General features: G+C 39.9%; 1 protein-coding gene across 1 annotated transcript in view; it reads left to right on the top strand.

The window, feature by feature from the left end:
- Positions 1-15,451, top strand: part of ST6GALNAC3 (ST6 N-acetylgalactosaminide alpha-2,6-sialyltransferase 3) — a 224,806-nt gene that overhangs the window by 146,425 nt on the left and 62,930 nt on the right. The window contains exon 3 of the mRNA XM_075037580.1: positions 5,456-5,865. Coding sequence (XP_074893681.1) covers positions 5,456-5,865 — 410 coding nt within the window. The remainder of the gene's footprint in view (positions 1-5,455; positions 5,866-15,451) is intronic.

Genomic DNA, 15,451 nt, shown 5'->3' with positions numbered 1-15,451 from the left:
AGCTGCAAATCAAAGAATAGCAGTTCTGTAACAACGGGGTCAGTGTATATAGAAAGAATTTCAGTGATGGTTGCTTATTCAGTCTCTTACGGCAAGATTAGTCCCATTATGTGGCTCCTATGCATTCTCTTCCAATTCATTCAATTTAAATAAAAACTTCCTTCTAGCACTTATGTACATATCAGTGACAGTCGTCTAAATAAAATATCCCAGGCGCTTCAGTCTCAGGAACAGTCTTATGAAATATTCTGTTTATTTGGAAATGGGATGCTTGTTGACGTAGGGCTTATTTCAAAATAATGTCAAAATGTTAAAATCTTTATGATATCTTAACATTAAATTTTATGAAGACAGAGATGTTTGCTGGGATATGATGCTGGGGGATAGGACCAAAATCAATTGCTGAAGACTAAAAAACCACAACACTACCGCAGGAGGGAAGGGAATACAACCACAGACTCAGGGTAATCAGACCTGTATTTTTTTATAATTTTTATTTTTATTGCTTGATGTTAGTTATATAATGTGATTTATATACAGTGCTTCTGAGTGCTGTATTAAATTGATAGCTCTTGCTAGGTGAACACAGAACTACTATCTTACTTTTCTTTAAATATGCTGAATTTTGTGTTAGAGAAGCCTGGCAAGTCTTTCCTCCTAGTCAGAGGTCTGAAGAAAGTGAGTAAGTGTAGATAAAACCAGCTTGGTTAATCATCACTGAAACACAGGAAAAATTAAAATACATTTTTTGCTTGTAAAGTAGAGAAAAGCAATAAAAACAATGCCAGACGGTTAATGCCTCTCTTGTACCTTCCATTTCAAAGACCTCAAAAGAATATCATGAAGAATAAAGGCAAAATCTATTCCCTATTGGCATCATTATAAATGTTGTATCCTCTAAAACTCTAAAGACATCCAAGAAGAGTAGAAGAATAAATGGCATTGAAATAAAGAAAGTCTCTCTGGAGCTTTGTTCAATCGGCTTTGTTAGAATTCACTCAAATAGGATGATTATAAGAAAAGATCTCATTTGTTTCAACATTAAAGGAGCAAATTAATATGTGGCGAGCTGCTAATAATTGCCTCATTATGTAGTGAATGGACATTCCGTCCAATTTACAAAATTACAATCATATTGTTAAAGTAACAATCGGGAAAGTTTAATCTGAATTTCCTAACTATCTGCATGATTAGTTGTGGGATTCACAAAGTGAAGCAGAGTTGGTGGTTGGAGTGAGCTCTCCAGTGTGCCACCAGCCTATAGGGCTAAGAAGTCGCAAGAGAAATTCAGCTTTTCATTAGTGTAAATTACATCTGCATAGGTCCTGGGCTAGTTTTGGTCCAACTGAAGAGTGACTCTGGCAGTCTCTGCTAAGACGGGAGCTTGAGACGTGACTGGTCTGTCAAGACATTGTTTTGTTGGACTCCACTGACTTGTGCTGAAATTTTGGCCAAGAGGTTGAGACCTGGCCTGAGATTATCCCCGCCTGGGACTTCAGCAGACCTAGAGGTCTGTGTCTGGGAAACTTGGTGATCCAGGACCTGTGCCATTGGGAAACCCACCCATAGAAATAATCCTGTAGCTGGAATTTCAGTCTCCTGGTGGAGACATTTGAAATGATAGGGGAGTTGTTTCAAATTGGAAAGTAACCAGTTTTCCAAATATTGAAATACTCTGTGGAAGAGAATCATGTTTTGTGACCTACTTCTAGTTAGATTTGCTTGTGACCTTTTCTAATTCTGGCTGGTTTTGTTATTTAATGATTTGACCTTTGATTCTGTGAAGCTACTTCAGTGCTAAATGCAAAGATTTAATAACTAGAACTGTTTGATAAGTGACCTTTATTACACAGCTATTTCTCTTTGCTAGAGAGACGGTACTGTTTTGCAAGTTCTAATTCACAGTTTTAATTATCTTTTCTATTGTCTGTAAGCTTGCACAGGAAATGGAAAGGTCAGACATTTCATTTTCTTTACTGATTAAAATATAAGTGCTCCTCAACAGTTACAATATATCATTCAGGAAAAAGATGGGACAATTTGTCAGAATCATGCCCAGCTGCTCTGCTGAGGACTTCTACGTCCTTCTGGTCAGCGACAAAATGAATAATTTTCTAGAAGCAATAATAGCTCAGCCCCCATGGTGTGTAGAGGTGAACTATGTGTCTAAATATATGAAAAGAGAAGAAAAAGTGAATGGTTCTCTGTGGTTTTTTCTTTAGCTCATATATCTACAATGCAAGTGAATTAAGACCTTGTGAAAGGTACAGGTAAACCCTTAACTGACGTTCTTAGTCCAGAGAGCATAAACAGTAACAGCATAGGTTTCTGTAAAGTCCTGCCAATCTGTATCAATCCCATTGCTGCTGGACCATCTCTGCAGGTGAGAGGGCAGCCTGGACTGCCTGCCAGACCCATTTTTGGTTTCTCTGATAAGGCTGCTGATGAGTTAGTGTTTAATTGCTATCCTGGTGTTTGTGATGTGGACACCTGTAAACAGTTACTGTTAATTGCAAAACAGATCAGCAAGAAGGCACATTTTCTCTAATTCTCCAGTTTTCATCTCTCTGTATTCCAGTTTCTGTGTGTAAGAATTGTCTCTCTGCTTCTGTTCATCCTTAATACAAACAATACAGCAAGTTAAATGGAAAAGTGATAGTTACTCATACAGGTTAGGGCTATGGAAAAGTGATAGTTTCTCATACAGGTTAGGGCTATCATGGGCAACCTTGTAGCCAAAAACCTGCATATGGGAGAAGGGTGTGAGGGATGTAGGACCCCAGAATATGGGGTGAAGGGGGACAACAGCGCATCACTCCAAATCCCCAAGGGTCATAGGCAGCTGTCAGCCGTGTCCTAGTTCAGCAGCAGAAGTAGCAGCCACAACTACCTGGGCACTTCCCAATTCTGGACCCTCAGGCATCCAAATCCATGAGCCTGAATAGCTCCTGTGGGACCCACCTGGCAGAGGAGCTACATTTAAGCAGCTTTTGAGTCTTAAAGTGGTGGGACAGTCATACCTGAGCTAGGGTGTAATAACAAACAGGAATGTCATGATAAATGAGGAAAATGAGAAAGCTGTTGTATATGGATTACTGAAACTGCCCCTTTTGTGTGTGACACTTATAAATCAACACTGCAAGCTGCTGGAGTCTCTCCATATGGGGGTTCAATGAATAAATATTGATGTGTGTTTTCTCATGCATTGAGGAAGATATGATGCAAAAAGATATTGAAGTCAGTGGATGATTCTGGAGTCAGTGGAATGTCTGTCATGGGTGTCAATCAGCCTCCTAACTCTCTCTGGGATCTCTGTTGAGAAGTACTCATATTAGGACATGTAAAATTTCTCTACATTGTAAAAAATATTTATTCTGAGATAGGGCTGGGAGGGGTTAAGCCTCTGCCTCTGTTGAAGAAGAGCAGACTATATGTTGACCTAGTGCAGGCATTCAATATTATGAAAGCGCTTTATAAATTGGAACAAGATAAATGAATCACAACAAAAGAGCTAGAAAACCAGGGGACACAATTGCAGGAGTGAGTGTACTCAGCTTATTCGAGCAGAACAGTTATACTCAGTGAATAGAAAATGTGCAATGCATTTCTAACTAAGGTCAGGAAATCAAACAATTCCAAATTTAAGAGAGCAGCTCAATTTTAATGGAAAATGAAGAATATTGGGGGGGGGGGGGGGGGGGAACAAACAAACAAACAAAAAAACCAACCCAAAAAGCAGCACTAAGGTTGAGACAAATTTAAATGGGACCAGATTCTTGACCAAATTGGCTTTTCCTATTTAGCAGTTTCATATTCAGGATTTGTTAGTTTGGAAGTTCACCCTGAAAGCTATAAATTAATCTGCTGGGACTTTAACAATTCACTTCATGTTAGGATGTGAGTTATGCTTATGGATTTGTTTAGGTCACCCAGCCATGTCTTCATAATGTATCTTAGAGAGGATTTCTGTAACTAAGCGGTAAAGAGAAAGACTGTTGTGTTCAGCTGCATCTCCTGGGATTTTATCCTTGCTGTCAGAGAGCTATGCAGGACAGCTCTCTAAAACTACAACAGCTATAAAAAAATACATGGTATTCTGTAAAGGAAACATTGCCAATGCTTTTGCATGCAGTCAGGCATCTTTAACTCCTGATGAAATGAGGAAAGAATGTTTTCATGAACCACTCACATAGAGAAATCAAACCAATCACAGTAGAGAAATGAAACCTTTGCAATTGTCAGATTTATTGCAGAAGCCTTGCAGGATGCACCTTAGTTCAGTACAATATTTGTCACCAAATGTGAGATATTTTAGCTGTTATAATTTGGCTCTCTTCAAATTTTTATCTCTTGTCCTTATATCATGCACTATTATCAAAGAAATTTGATGTTTTGTCAGCTACCGTGTCCTAAGGTTATAGTGGTCAAATGTAGCCAGGATATTCATCCACATCAGCTAAATGAGGTGTGATTTTGAAGGGAAATAACCACAAGTCTGATCAGAAAAGCATCTAGCATCCTGTCAGGCTAAATGTCCGAAGAACATGAAGGGAATTATTCCTAACAAACATTAAACTGAAGTCACTGGCTCCCAATTGGGAGCATGACAGAAGATCAAGTCTGTGACCATACAAAGAATTGTAGATGATCTGTGGCCTGGACCATCTTCTGTAGGTTTTTTTGATGGATCAAGTTTTTAGGTCCCTATATCTCTGTTAGACAGATAACTGCTCATATTTTCAATTCATACTGGAGAAATAGTACCCTAGAACAAGCTCAGGAAGTCCTGTCTTTGACTTCAGTTTGCCCAGGATTAAGTTCCTAGTTTAGGTGTCACCAGTCCATCTGCCTCTCATTTTTCATGGGTCATAACCATTCTCTGGAGAGAACAGCATATTCGTCTGTCTACATCTCCTTTCCAACTGCAGGGTTTTCAAACTGCTAGATTGCTTTTTAGAGTTACATCTCATGTTTGACTTCTGTCACAAATTTGGGAACTATTCATTCAGACACATAAACACAGCCAGTGTGTAGTTAAATTCCCAGCATCGTTTTTTCTGCACTTTTTTCCCTATTGCTGACAACACCTTGTTAAAAGAGAAGGCGGCATTGATCTAAATATTGTTTTCTGCTGCTTCTTTCTTTCATTGTTTTCTAGTGGAAAGAGTAACATTTAGAGTAAAAAAAGGAATTATTATTTTTCTAGTTGACTTTGCAAGGTGGAGAACAAAGGAAAAGATTGGAACTGCCTATTTCACTAAAAAGGATTGCATTCAGAGCTTTGTAGTGGTAGGGTTTTCCACCAGCTCTACCACATGGGGATTGTTAGGTTTTTTTAAAGAGAAACGTTGCTATCAATTTGTTGGACTGTGCCCATCTTTCTTTTAAATGAGTTTTCAGTCTTCATGTTTTACAGAGTAAGACTTGCCACGTGTTTTTGTTTTCTTTCTTCCAGCCTCTACAACTGGACTGTGACCTCTGTGCCATTGTTTCAAACTCGGGACAGATGGCTGGCCAGAAGGTGGGAGCTGAGATAGACAAGTCCTCATGCATATGGAGGATGAACAATGCTCCCACAAAGGGCTATGAGGAGGATGTTGGGAAGAGGACAACAGTAAGAGTGGTCTCTCACACAAGTGTGCCTCTCCTACTCAAGAATCCTGAGTACTTTTTCAAAGAAACCAACAACACTGTTTACGTGATCTGGGGACCTTTTCGAAACATGAGGAAGGATGGAAATGGCATTGTGTACAACATGCTGAAGAAAACTGTCGACAGCTACCCAACTGCCAAAATCTATGTGACAACAGAAAAGCGCATGAGTTACTGTGATGCAGTATTTAAGAAGGAGACAGGAAAAGACCGGTAAGTCCTAAATGTGAAGAACAATTAAAATGTTTGACAAAAGATACATTAAAGAAGTCCATGCCGGATGCCAGCTACTAAATGAGTCCCCAGATATGTTTTTAATGGATTGTTATATGGTTTTGACTGTTATAAGCACTTGATGAGGCAGCAGCTAGGCCCCATTTACCCCACCTACGCTACCTTCTGTTCTTTCCATTTCTGTTGGCTTGAGTCCCAAAAATATTGGATGTCTTCCTGAAACGTTTTCAAAGCTGTGTGTTGTTTTCAGCTCAATTTACTATTGATTAAATTGACGTTTTATTTGAAGAGGATAATCCTACACAAACAACATTTCCAAATGCACAACCTCAGGATAACTCTGGATATTGTATTTTCTTCTCTGTTGAGATTCACTGTGGCTTTTCTTCAAATACAAACCTCAGGGTTATGCATTATTTATATTTCTTGGTGAAAATGGATTATCAGTGATACTGTAATAGATTTAGGTTTTTACCAGAATTATGCTGAAATTCTGTTTTCCATGCCTGAGAATGTGTGTTTATGCTGCTGAAGTGGGGGCTGTAAGGAGATGAAAGTGTGAGGGCCACTGTTTGGCTAGCATGTTCACAGCGGAAATTGGATTTGTGGAATTAAGACCACAAATTGCAGGATTTTTTTAACCGAGCTGCAAAAATTCTGATCATCTGTGTTTTGGCATGGAAAAGCACCTGTCATGCATACTCACTGGAGCTAACTAGGAAGGAGTTTCCAGGTCACTGCTGTGCCTTAGTGTTAATTTTTCAATTTGCACATCATGAATTTGTGGTTGTGAAGGACTGTAGCTCTTCTGACCAAATTAAAAATACAGATATTCACAAACAGTTTAACTTAGTCCGAACTTTTGACTTAGCTTTTGAAGTAGAAGAGCTTGTTCTCTCAAACTTCCTTGATTCACTTTGTTAAACTGTCAAAACTTGGTTAGAGTTGATTTTTCCTTTCTTTAAAACTACTGAAACATAGGGAAGAACTTGCCCCTCAGCTTGTTCATCAGTGCACATGTTACTTCTACAATTCTGGAGTTGGTGGGAGCTCCTATATGTCGTAAAGGTATCAAGGTTATCATGGCTTCTTTAGTTTAACTGAACAACAGATGAACAGAGGCTAATAGAGAAAATACACAAGATCTGTTCTTCGAAGATGCCCTCTGATAGTCCAAGTCATTGGTTTACCTACTAATCGAGCTAAATATGATCATGGGCACAATATTGCATTGCTAAACATAAATTTGTTTATTTTTATGACTCTTTCATGTTAACAGTCAGTCAGGTCACAGTAACTTTACAATACTTTATCAAAATCCTTATTGTGAGACCAGATCTTAGTATATCTTATCAAAAAAATCTCATCATCCAATGTCAAAGTACCCTCATCTCCAGCCTAATCCATTCCTCTTCAACAAATTAACACATCTCAAGGTTTTATTATTATGCAACTAACACAATAAAAACGCCTCTTTTCATGCAAAGGCAGATTGAACTTCTGTTCTCCCAGTGCTTATGAACAGAGTTCTTAAGCAGCCTAATGTCAAAATGGCCCAATTTCTTTCTCCTTAATCTGTTACAACAACTAAAAGTTTCACATTGCAAACAGCGTGTCGTGGTTTAACCCCAGCCGGCAACTAAGCACCACACAGCTGCTTGCTCACTTCCCCCCCGTGGGATGGGGGACAGAATCAGAGGGGTAAAAATGAGAAAACTCATGGGTTGAGATAAAGACAGTTCAATAGGTAAAGCAAGAGCCGTGCAGACAAGCAAAGCAAAACAAGGAATTCATTCACCACTTCTCCTCGGCAGGCAGGTGTTCAGCCATCTCCAGGAAAGCAGGGCCCCATCATGCCTAATGGTTACTTGGGAAGACAAACACCATCATTCCGAATGTCCCCCCTTCCTTCTTCTTCCCCCAGCTTTATATGCTGAATGTGACATCTTATGGTCTGGAATATCCCTGTGGTCAGTGGGGGTCAGCTGTCCCAGCTGTGTCCCCTCCTGGCTTCTTGTCTAGCCCCCCAGCCTACTCACTGGTGGGGTGAGGAGCAGAAAAGGCCTCTGCTCTGTGTAAGCACTGCTCAGCAATAACAAAACCATCTCTCTATTATCAGCACTGTTTTCAGCACAAATCCAAAACATAGCCTCTTACCAGCTACTACGAAGAAAATTAACTCTGTCCCAGCCAAACCCAGCACATTCTCCACCCCTTGTTCTATTCCATTTATGTCATGCTCAGGTCCCACACTATCCAATATATCTCCATTAACAACCCTCCCCTTCCCATCTTTTGATATACACAGCTATCATTCCCCTAGTCTATGGGCCACCCCTGTAAAATGCCCATAAAATGTCCACTGATGTCCACAAAATGTCCATTGAATTCATTTAGCCCATGACTTTAGGCAGCTCCATCTCTTACGGAGGTCACTCAGGACAGGAGAGGTGGCACCAAAGCCAGCTCAGGTTGGGTCACTGCTGCACTTGCACTGCTTCTTGTAAGGCTTGTCCCCCACTGGCTCAGGGCATTCCTGCTGTAGTAATTCCTATAACATGCAACTCAAATAATGGATTACAACAATTTAAAGGTATACCCATTACAATGTCCACCCCTGGTCCCTTTGGGCCAGGTTATAGGGTTTAACATTGCAATGAACTCCTGCCCCTTTCCCCTGCTCTGGCTTGGACTTATCCACAGACTGCAGTCCCTTAGGGCTGTACTTGCTCTGTCATGGGCTTATTCATGGTCACACGCTTTGAGGTGCTCCAGCATGACCTCATGCACAGCCACTGATGCTTCAAGGTGTACCTGCTGCAGCATGGACTTAACAGCCACAGATGCTTTGAGATGTACCTTCCCCAGCGTGGACTTATCCTTGGGCCACAATCCCTTCAGAGGTGTACCTGCTGCAGCACAGACGTAAACACAGTCACAGATGCTTTGAGTTGTACCTGCTCTGGTGTGGACTAATCCACAGCCACAGGTGCTTCGGGGTGTCCTGCACCCACGTGGACTCATCCACACATCGCAGTCCCTTCAACTCGAGTTCACACTGGAGTTCCAGCCTGTCCAGTACAGCAGCACAGAAACAGCAGCGATGCCCTGGCCATCTGCCAGCCCAGGCACATCGCCATTGCTGTTATCAAAATGTTCCCAGGCACAGCAGAGTAAAATGATAAGCAGTACAGCAAGCAGCAAAAGCAAAAGGAGCCACTAATGAGCACTAGGCTCTAATATACAGTGAGGCAAGCAAGCCCCATGGCAAGCACAGAAGCCTGTCATTTAATAGCTAAACAGTAATAACAGCTATAAATTCGATCTAGCACATTCCAGTCAAATCTGTTGTTATCTCAAATCCTTCGAGCCCCACGTTGGGCACCAAAAAGGACTGTCATGGTTTAACCCCAGCCGGCAACTAAGCACCACACAGCTGCTCACTCACTTCCCCCCTGTGGGATGGGGGACAGAATCAGAAGAGTAAAAATAAGAAAACTCATGGGTTGTGATAAAGACAGTTCAACAGGTGAAGCAAGAGCCGTGCAGACAAGCAAAGCAAAACAAGGAATTAATTCACTGCTTCCCATCGGCAGGCAGGTGTTCAGCCATCTCCAGGAGAGCAGGGCTCCATCACGCCTAACGGTTACTTGCGAAGACAAATGCCATCACTCCAAACGTCCCCCCCTTCCTCCTTCTTCCCCCAGCTTTCTATGCTGAGCATGACATCATATGGTCTGGAATATCCCTGTGGTCAGTGGGGGTCGGCTGTCCCAGCTCTGTCCCCTCCCGGCTTCCTGTGCCCCCCAGCCTGCTCGCTGGTGGGGTGGGGTGAGAGGCAGAAAAGGCCTCTGCTCTGTGTAAGCACTGCTCAGCAATAACAAAACCATCTCTCTGTATTACCAACACTGTTTTCAGCACAAATCCAAAACATAGCCTCTTACCAGCTGCTATGAAGAAAATTAACCCTATGCCAGCCAAACCCAGCATACAGTGGCAAATTGTAAAGAGCCTGCCTAATGACCCACATCACATTGCGTTCGCGTGTGCCTCCCTTTAACACTGTGAAACAAACCCCACCACTTCACACAGTGGGAATGGGATAAAATCTTTGCATCTACTGCAACTTTCATTTTTAGTCCTACTTCTCCACATCAAATACTAAGTGGTGTTTTTAACATCATTTAGTGCACTTGTCAGCCAGAAACAAAGGAAACAATTGACATGTTACCAGCCAACACCTTCTGTATCACAAGAAAACATCCTGCGGTTCCCTACTAATCAGGGGACATCAGTTTGGAAACTGTTTCATTTTCTGTAACATCTTCAATTCACAGGACCTGTCTACTGTTTCTAGGGTGGGTCATGAGGCTGGTAGAGGTATGTGGCATTTGTGGAAGCAGTAAATGGGGAGAGCACAAGAGATTTGTGGGTGATGAAAATAGTTTCGCATGTTGTGCCAGACTATTATGATGCCGAGGCAGACTCAGGTTCCTCAGCCAAATATTCCTTCAGTTCCTCAGAGAAACATCAACTCTTGCTTGCAATATTAGATTGAACAGAGGTCTGTTTCAACATGTTCCCAGCAAAAATTCTGGAAGGAAACCAGGTTCAACTCATATTTTAAAATGTACCGAGTGGATTGTAACCACATCTTTTTTAGTTTAATCCTAAAATACTGTCCTTATGTACAGTGTACGCTACTAATGCATAGTGAGATTGCAACAGATTTCTAGTCTGTCAAGCCTTTGATGAGCTTTCTATTTCTACTCTTTGATGTACCATCTTTTTAGGTCATTAGTGGGACTTTTCAGTAGTTTCATCCTAGCAGTGCTCAAGTTTTAAAGGATGTTATGAGAAGCAGCTAACAGGTATGTGCTGCAGTCATTTCTCTACTGCAGAAAAGCTCTGGTCCTCCACCACTGATGCGGGAGCTTCATCCCTGACTTCACTGAGTGCAGGTTCAAAACCCACAGCTTTGGTATTGGCAAATGATTTATTGTTGGTTCATGGAAGAAAGAAGAATTGCCCCTAAATAATTTCCAACAAACAAGTTTGTTTATTTTGCAATGAAGCATTTTTTTAATTCTACAGCAGTACAAAATACCCTCTGATATGGGCTATCCACACTGGAGAATTAACCTTGCATGTGGTGTCATGAATCTGGGGGACATATGTTCTTTCTGAGAGTCTTCATTAGTGAAGCATTTGAGTTCAAGGCGGTGAATGCTTATCCACTTTGAATAATTGTTGTACATAAATAATATTCATTACCAGACATTCACAATTTTTCATTAATGCATTTTACTTGGTACTTCCCTAGAGGGAGCATAAAGCTGGCAGCGTCTTCCAGTACTTCACTAATGTTGTGGTATATTATATGTATTGAGTCAAGTGAAAGGATTTAAAGAAATATTAGGTAGTTACTAAATGTGGCATCTTTGTATGTACCTCAATCCAGGTAAGTGGTTGTAAATCCATCTGTATCTTTGCCATGCATTAGAAATATAATGCAATATGATGTAACAACATTTAATTGGTAATAACAGAGAAAACTGTAGTCTTCATTAAAGCAGCAGAGCTAATTCTGGTCTGATAAAGTGCACTGAACAGCCCTAAATAGGTTTTAATTAGCTGGCACCAAAGCTGCACCACCCTTAGGGAGGGTAAAATTAATGAAAACTAGCAGCAAATAGATCAATGCTATGGGATGTTATTGCCTTAGGTGAAGGTGATGAGGAAGAAAGGAGTGTCTTTTAAAGATCATTTAGAAAACAGTCTGTGTTAAAAGTCACTTTCAAAAAGCAATGATAAAATAAATCTGTGCTAATATCAGTGAAACAGTCTAGTGTCATCCAGACTGCAGACTCCATTTGTGTTTACACTACAAACAAGTCAGGCTAACCCCTCAGCACTCTGCGTCCGAGTAGTGCCTCTAATGGCACAGCTCCACATCCTCTCTCGGGGCTGACGGTGTGATCAGACCGCTTCTGTCCAACTGCATGTGGAGGACATTGAGCCCCAGCAAACAGCCAGTAATGCATGTGCTGATACCGCTCAAGGCACAGCTTAACTTGGTGGTTTTAGTCACTCTTCTTATAAATAACTACCGAAAAGAGCCTGCTGAGCTTTGCTGAGGAGATGTATTCTGAGCTCCTAAAATTCCCGTTAAGAGACACAATGTTCTGAAACCCAGCTTGTTTGGTAGACAATTGACTTTCCATACACACTGTCTTAACTTTGACAACACCCATCCCATACCCAAACAATTCAGTTCAATTCAACAACATTTTAATTGAGATTATTAGCTATACAAGCATGTCTACAGAAGGCAGGTTCACTGAGCCACATTTGCAGTCAGATGGCTGTTTCTGAAGGATTTTTGTTAATATCTTGGACAATTCTGAAGAAACTAAATTGCTGTTGTGCTTCTCTTCCAGAAGTTCTTAGTTTCCTCTGTTTGTGCCAGATGGTGCTATGTGTTAGGTTGTGAGAAAGCTGTTTTATCATCTGAGGCAGAAAGATGGATCATTCTGATGGCTGACTTCTGCATCAAGATTCAAAATTTGGGGGTGTGCTCAACCTGCTATTTTACTCAGTTCTGCTCACTAATTATTTATTACTTTGGCGATATACGAGATCTATATTATATCTCTGTCATTTAGAGCTAGCAAATTATATTCATCTAAAGTTCAGATTGACACTGTTAGACAACTGCAGTCATCACAGCTTCACCTCAGCTAATATGTGGGTTTCGATGTGTCTGACTAATCTACATGAAGCTGTAGTCTAGTAAAAATGTCACTGAAATGAATAAATGAAATTACATTCTGTGAGGCTCAAGTAGCTGCAGCTACTATTGTTTGGTGATATTCTCTGTGGATCGAGGTAGTAAAGTTGTCAGTGGCCAGAGCATCAGTTTTATACCATATTTCTGGTTGTTGGCTTGAATGAAGTATTATAGTAATGCAGTTTTCACTTTTGCACTTGCTTACATATACGTATTAGTTTCCCTATCAAGGCCGTTCAGAGAAAATATAAAATCTTAGGTAGTGTTAGGTAGTATTTGCAGAAAGCAGCTTTTCACTGAGAAGCTGTGAACACACTGAATCTAGCTCAGAGAGTTAGATTTTGGGACTTGGGAAGTACTTCCCATCAGTGCTTTGTATTAGCATGCTTTTTCTAAAAAAAAATAAATTCTGGAAGATGAGTAAAAGTTCATTTCATTTTGGAAGGAAAATGAACAGAGATAGGGAATATCAACATCTTTATATTACAGAACTCTTGGAAGAAAATGATGGGAAAACTGATTCAGACTGACAGAGGAAATGTATAATGCCTGTTGAAACATTTTTAAGGACAAAAATGAATTATAGTTTACATTTTGATATTGTCTTTATCATGACGATGTAGTGTCTGCTGCTGCACCAATAAAGTCAGCATAAAGTTCTCAACTACCTGTGAGCATCACAGCAAACCCCAAAATATGTGTTTGATATAGTGACTGTTTTTTAAGTGCTTGATGGTGGATCTTTCTTGAACCATTGCTTGGCACTTCCATTCTTTCTTTTTATAAAGTAATTCCTTCAAAAACTGCTAATGGATTTGTCCATCTTAATTCATAGAGGGTTTAAATAGTTTCATTGTCAGCTAAGACTGCTTTATTACCTGAAAAAACAAGGGTCTGAAGCATGAAACCTTAATGAAATAAATAGATTTTTCATTATAAAACACTTAAAACCTCCACATCTATTGCTATTTGTGGTCAATCACTGGACAGCTAACAACTGTTTGGGGGTTTATATTCACTCTTCCATTTCCTGGTAAAACACCAGTTGTTTCTGAGTGTCCTAGATTTATTCTCTGCAGCCCATTAGTAACTGCATTTATATTTTTTTATGAAGATTTTCCTAATTAAGATGAACATTTTTCTCTATTAGGCAGATGGAACTCCATAGAAGTCCATTTTTTATTAACATGCCAGTAAATGCTGTACCAAGCACCAGGACTTTTGTTAAGAAACAGAGCTCCTAGTACATTACACTAATTACATAGTACAGTGAAACTTTATTAAAAAATATCAATATTAGCTAATATTTTGTGATAAAACTGTGGCTGCATATAGATTGGTGTGGGCTCAGAGACCTATTGATTCTGTGGTGGTTGCTGACTTTAGCCATGGAGTTATTTCTTTTTACCTAATGATTTAAGTCAAGAAATACATAATCAGGATCTACTTTATCTTTGTGCATTTTCTTTATCTTTGTGCAGGTGTTGAATTAATCCAAAACCTATTGCTTTTAATTTATCACATCTTCTTTAAGTGCCACTGAATCTGTCTTCCGCTCCTGACAAGATGTATGTTAAATCTTTATACAGTGTTTGGTATTTTTCTAATTACATGCGCACCTTTTCCATCCTGTCCTTTAAATATTCTGCAGCTTTTATGGTTATGAGAATATTGCTGATATCTCTCATGAGCAACACTGGGATTACACACATAGATGAGATTCTGCTTCAACTTCTCTTGCATCCCGTGAACACACACCTTTTGAAACGATTATGTAAATCAATGATTCATATGTTAGCAATCCTGGTAGTGCTGTGGATCACAGTGGTTCCAGTTTTGCTGCTGGTGGTGAAGGTGGTATTTTATGGTTGCAAAGACAGAAGTCTTGGAGGGAAAAATTAGCGGAGGCATAGGTCTTGAATGAAGCCTTTGGTGTTCAAAGAAGCTTCACTGGATCATCTTCTGTAGTTCAACATTTTCGATTTTTCAGATCACAGTGTTTAAAATAGACCTTGATATTCCTAAAGGACCTTAGAATTTTAAAGGAACAGAACAAATTTTTAAAAGAATGAAGAAATTAATCTATTTTTTTAAACTCAACCTTGCTGCCAGCTGAAATAGTTGTCTTTAAAAACACAGAGTGATTGCCAGTGAAGTCGATACTTATCACCTATTGTCACCCAGAAATGCTTTTCTAAGTTATATTAAATAGATTAGAAAATAAATGCATTGTTGCTGTTACTTTAGTATAATATCGGTCAGTTACTGTTAACTGTGGGTTTTTTAATGGAAGCTCCCTAAAGTGCACTGAGCCATATTTACAGTGTTTAGCAAAAGGCAACATACTGCAATCAAACTGCATGAGATGCACTGGGAGATAAGAGTTGCTGCTCAAGTGAGGACAGCAACTTTAGGAGGTAGGGAATAAAACACTACAGTGATTTGTTGCTTCAGATAGAGAAGAGTTTCTGTGCATCTGTCCACCCACTAGCTAGTAAAACTTACTGGAAAAGACTTTTATAAGAGAAGGTGTTTGAGAACTAATTTCAAATATCTCACTGAATGATGTCTAGAAAAGATTGTCTTCTCAAACCTTTGAACAAGTAGGCAACACAGCAGAAGAAAAACTGTTTGAAAGTAAAAACAGTTTAGCCTGAACTGATGTTGGAGTATTTTACCTTAAAATGTAGAAATATTAGTAAACAAATACTGCACTGAAAATTTGATTGGTAGGAAATCAAGCCTGTGTGAGACCTCATACACATAGGTAGGAGG

The sequence above is a fragment of the Buteo buteo genome, chromosome 10 (genome assembly GCF_964188355.1).
Source record: "Buteo buteo chromosome 10, bButBut1.hap1.1, whole genome shotgun sequence".
In the NCBI taxonomy this organism is placed as follows: domain Eukaryota; kingdom Metazoa; phylum Chordata; class Aves; order Accipitriformes; family Accipitridae; genus Buteo; species Buteo buteo.
The sequence above is the reverse complement of the archived record's forward strand: the minus strand, read 5'-3'. Positions and strand labels throughout refer to the sequence as shown.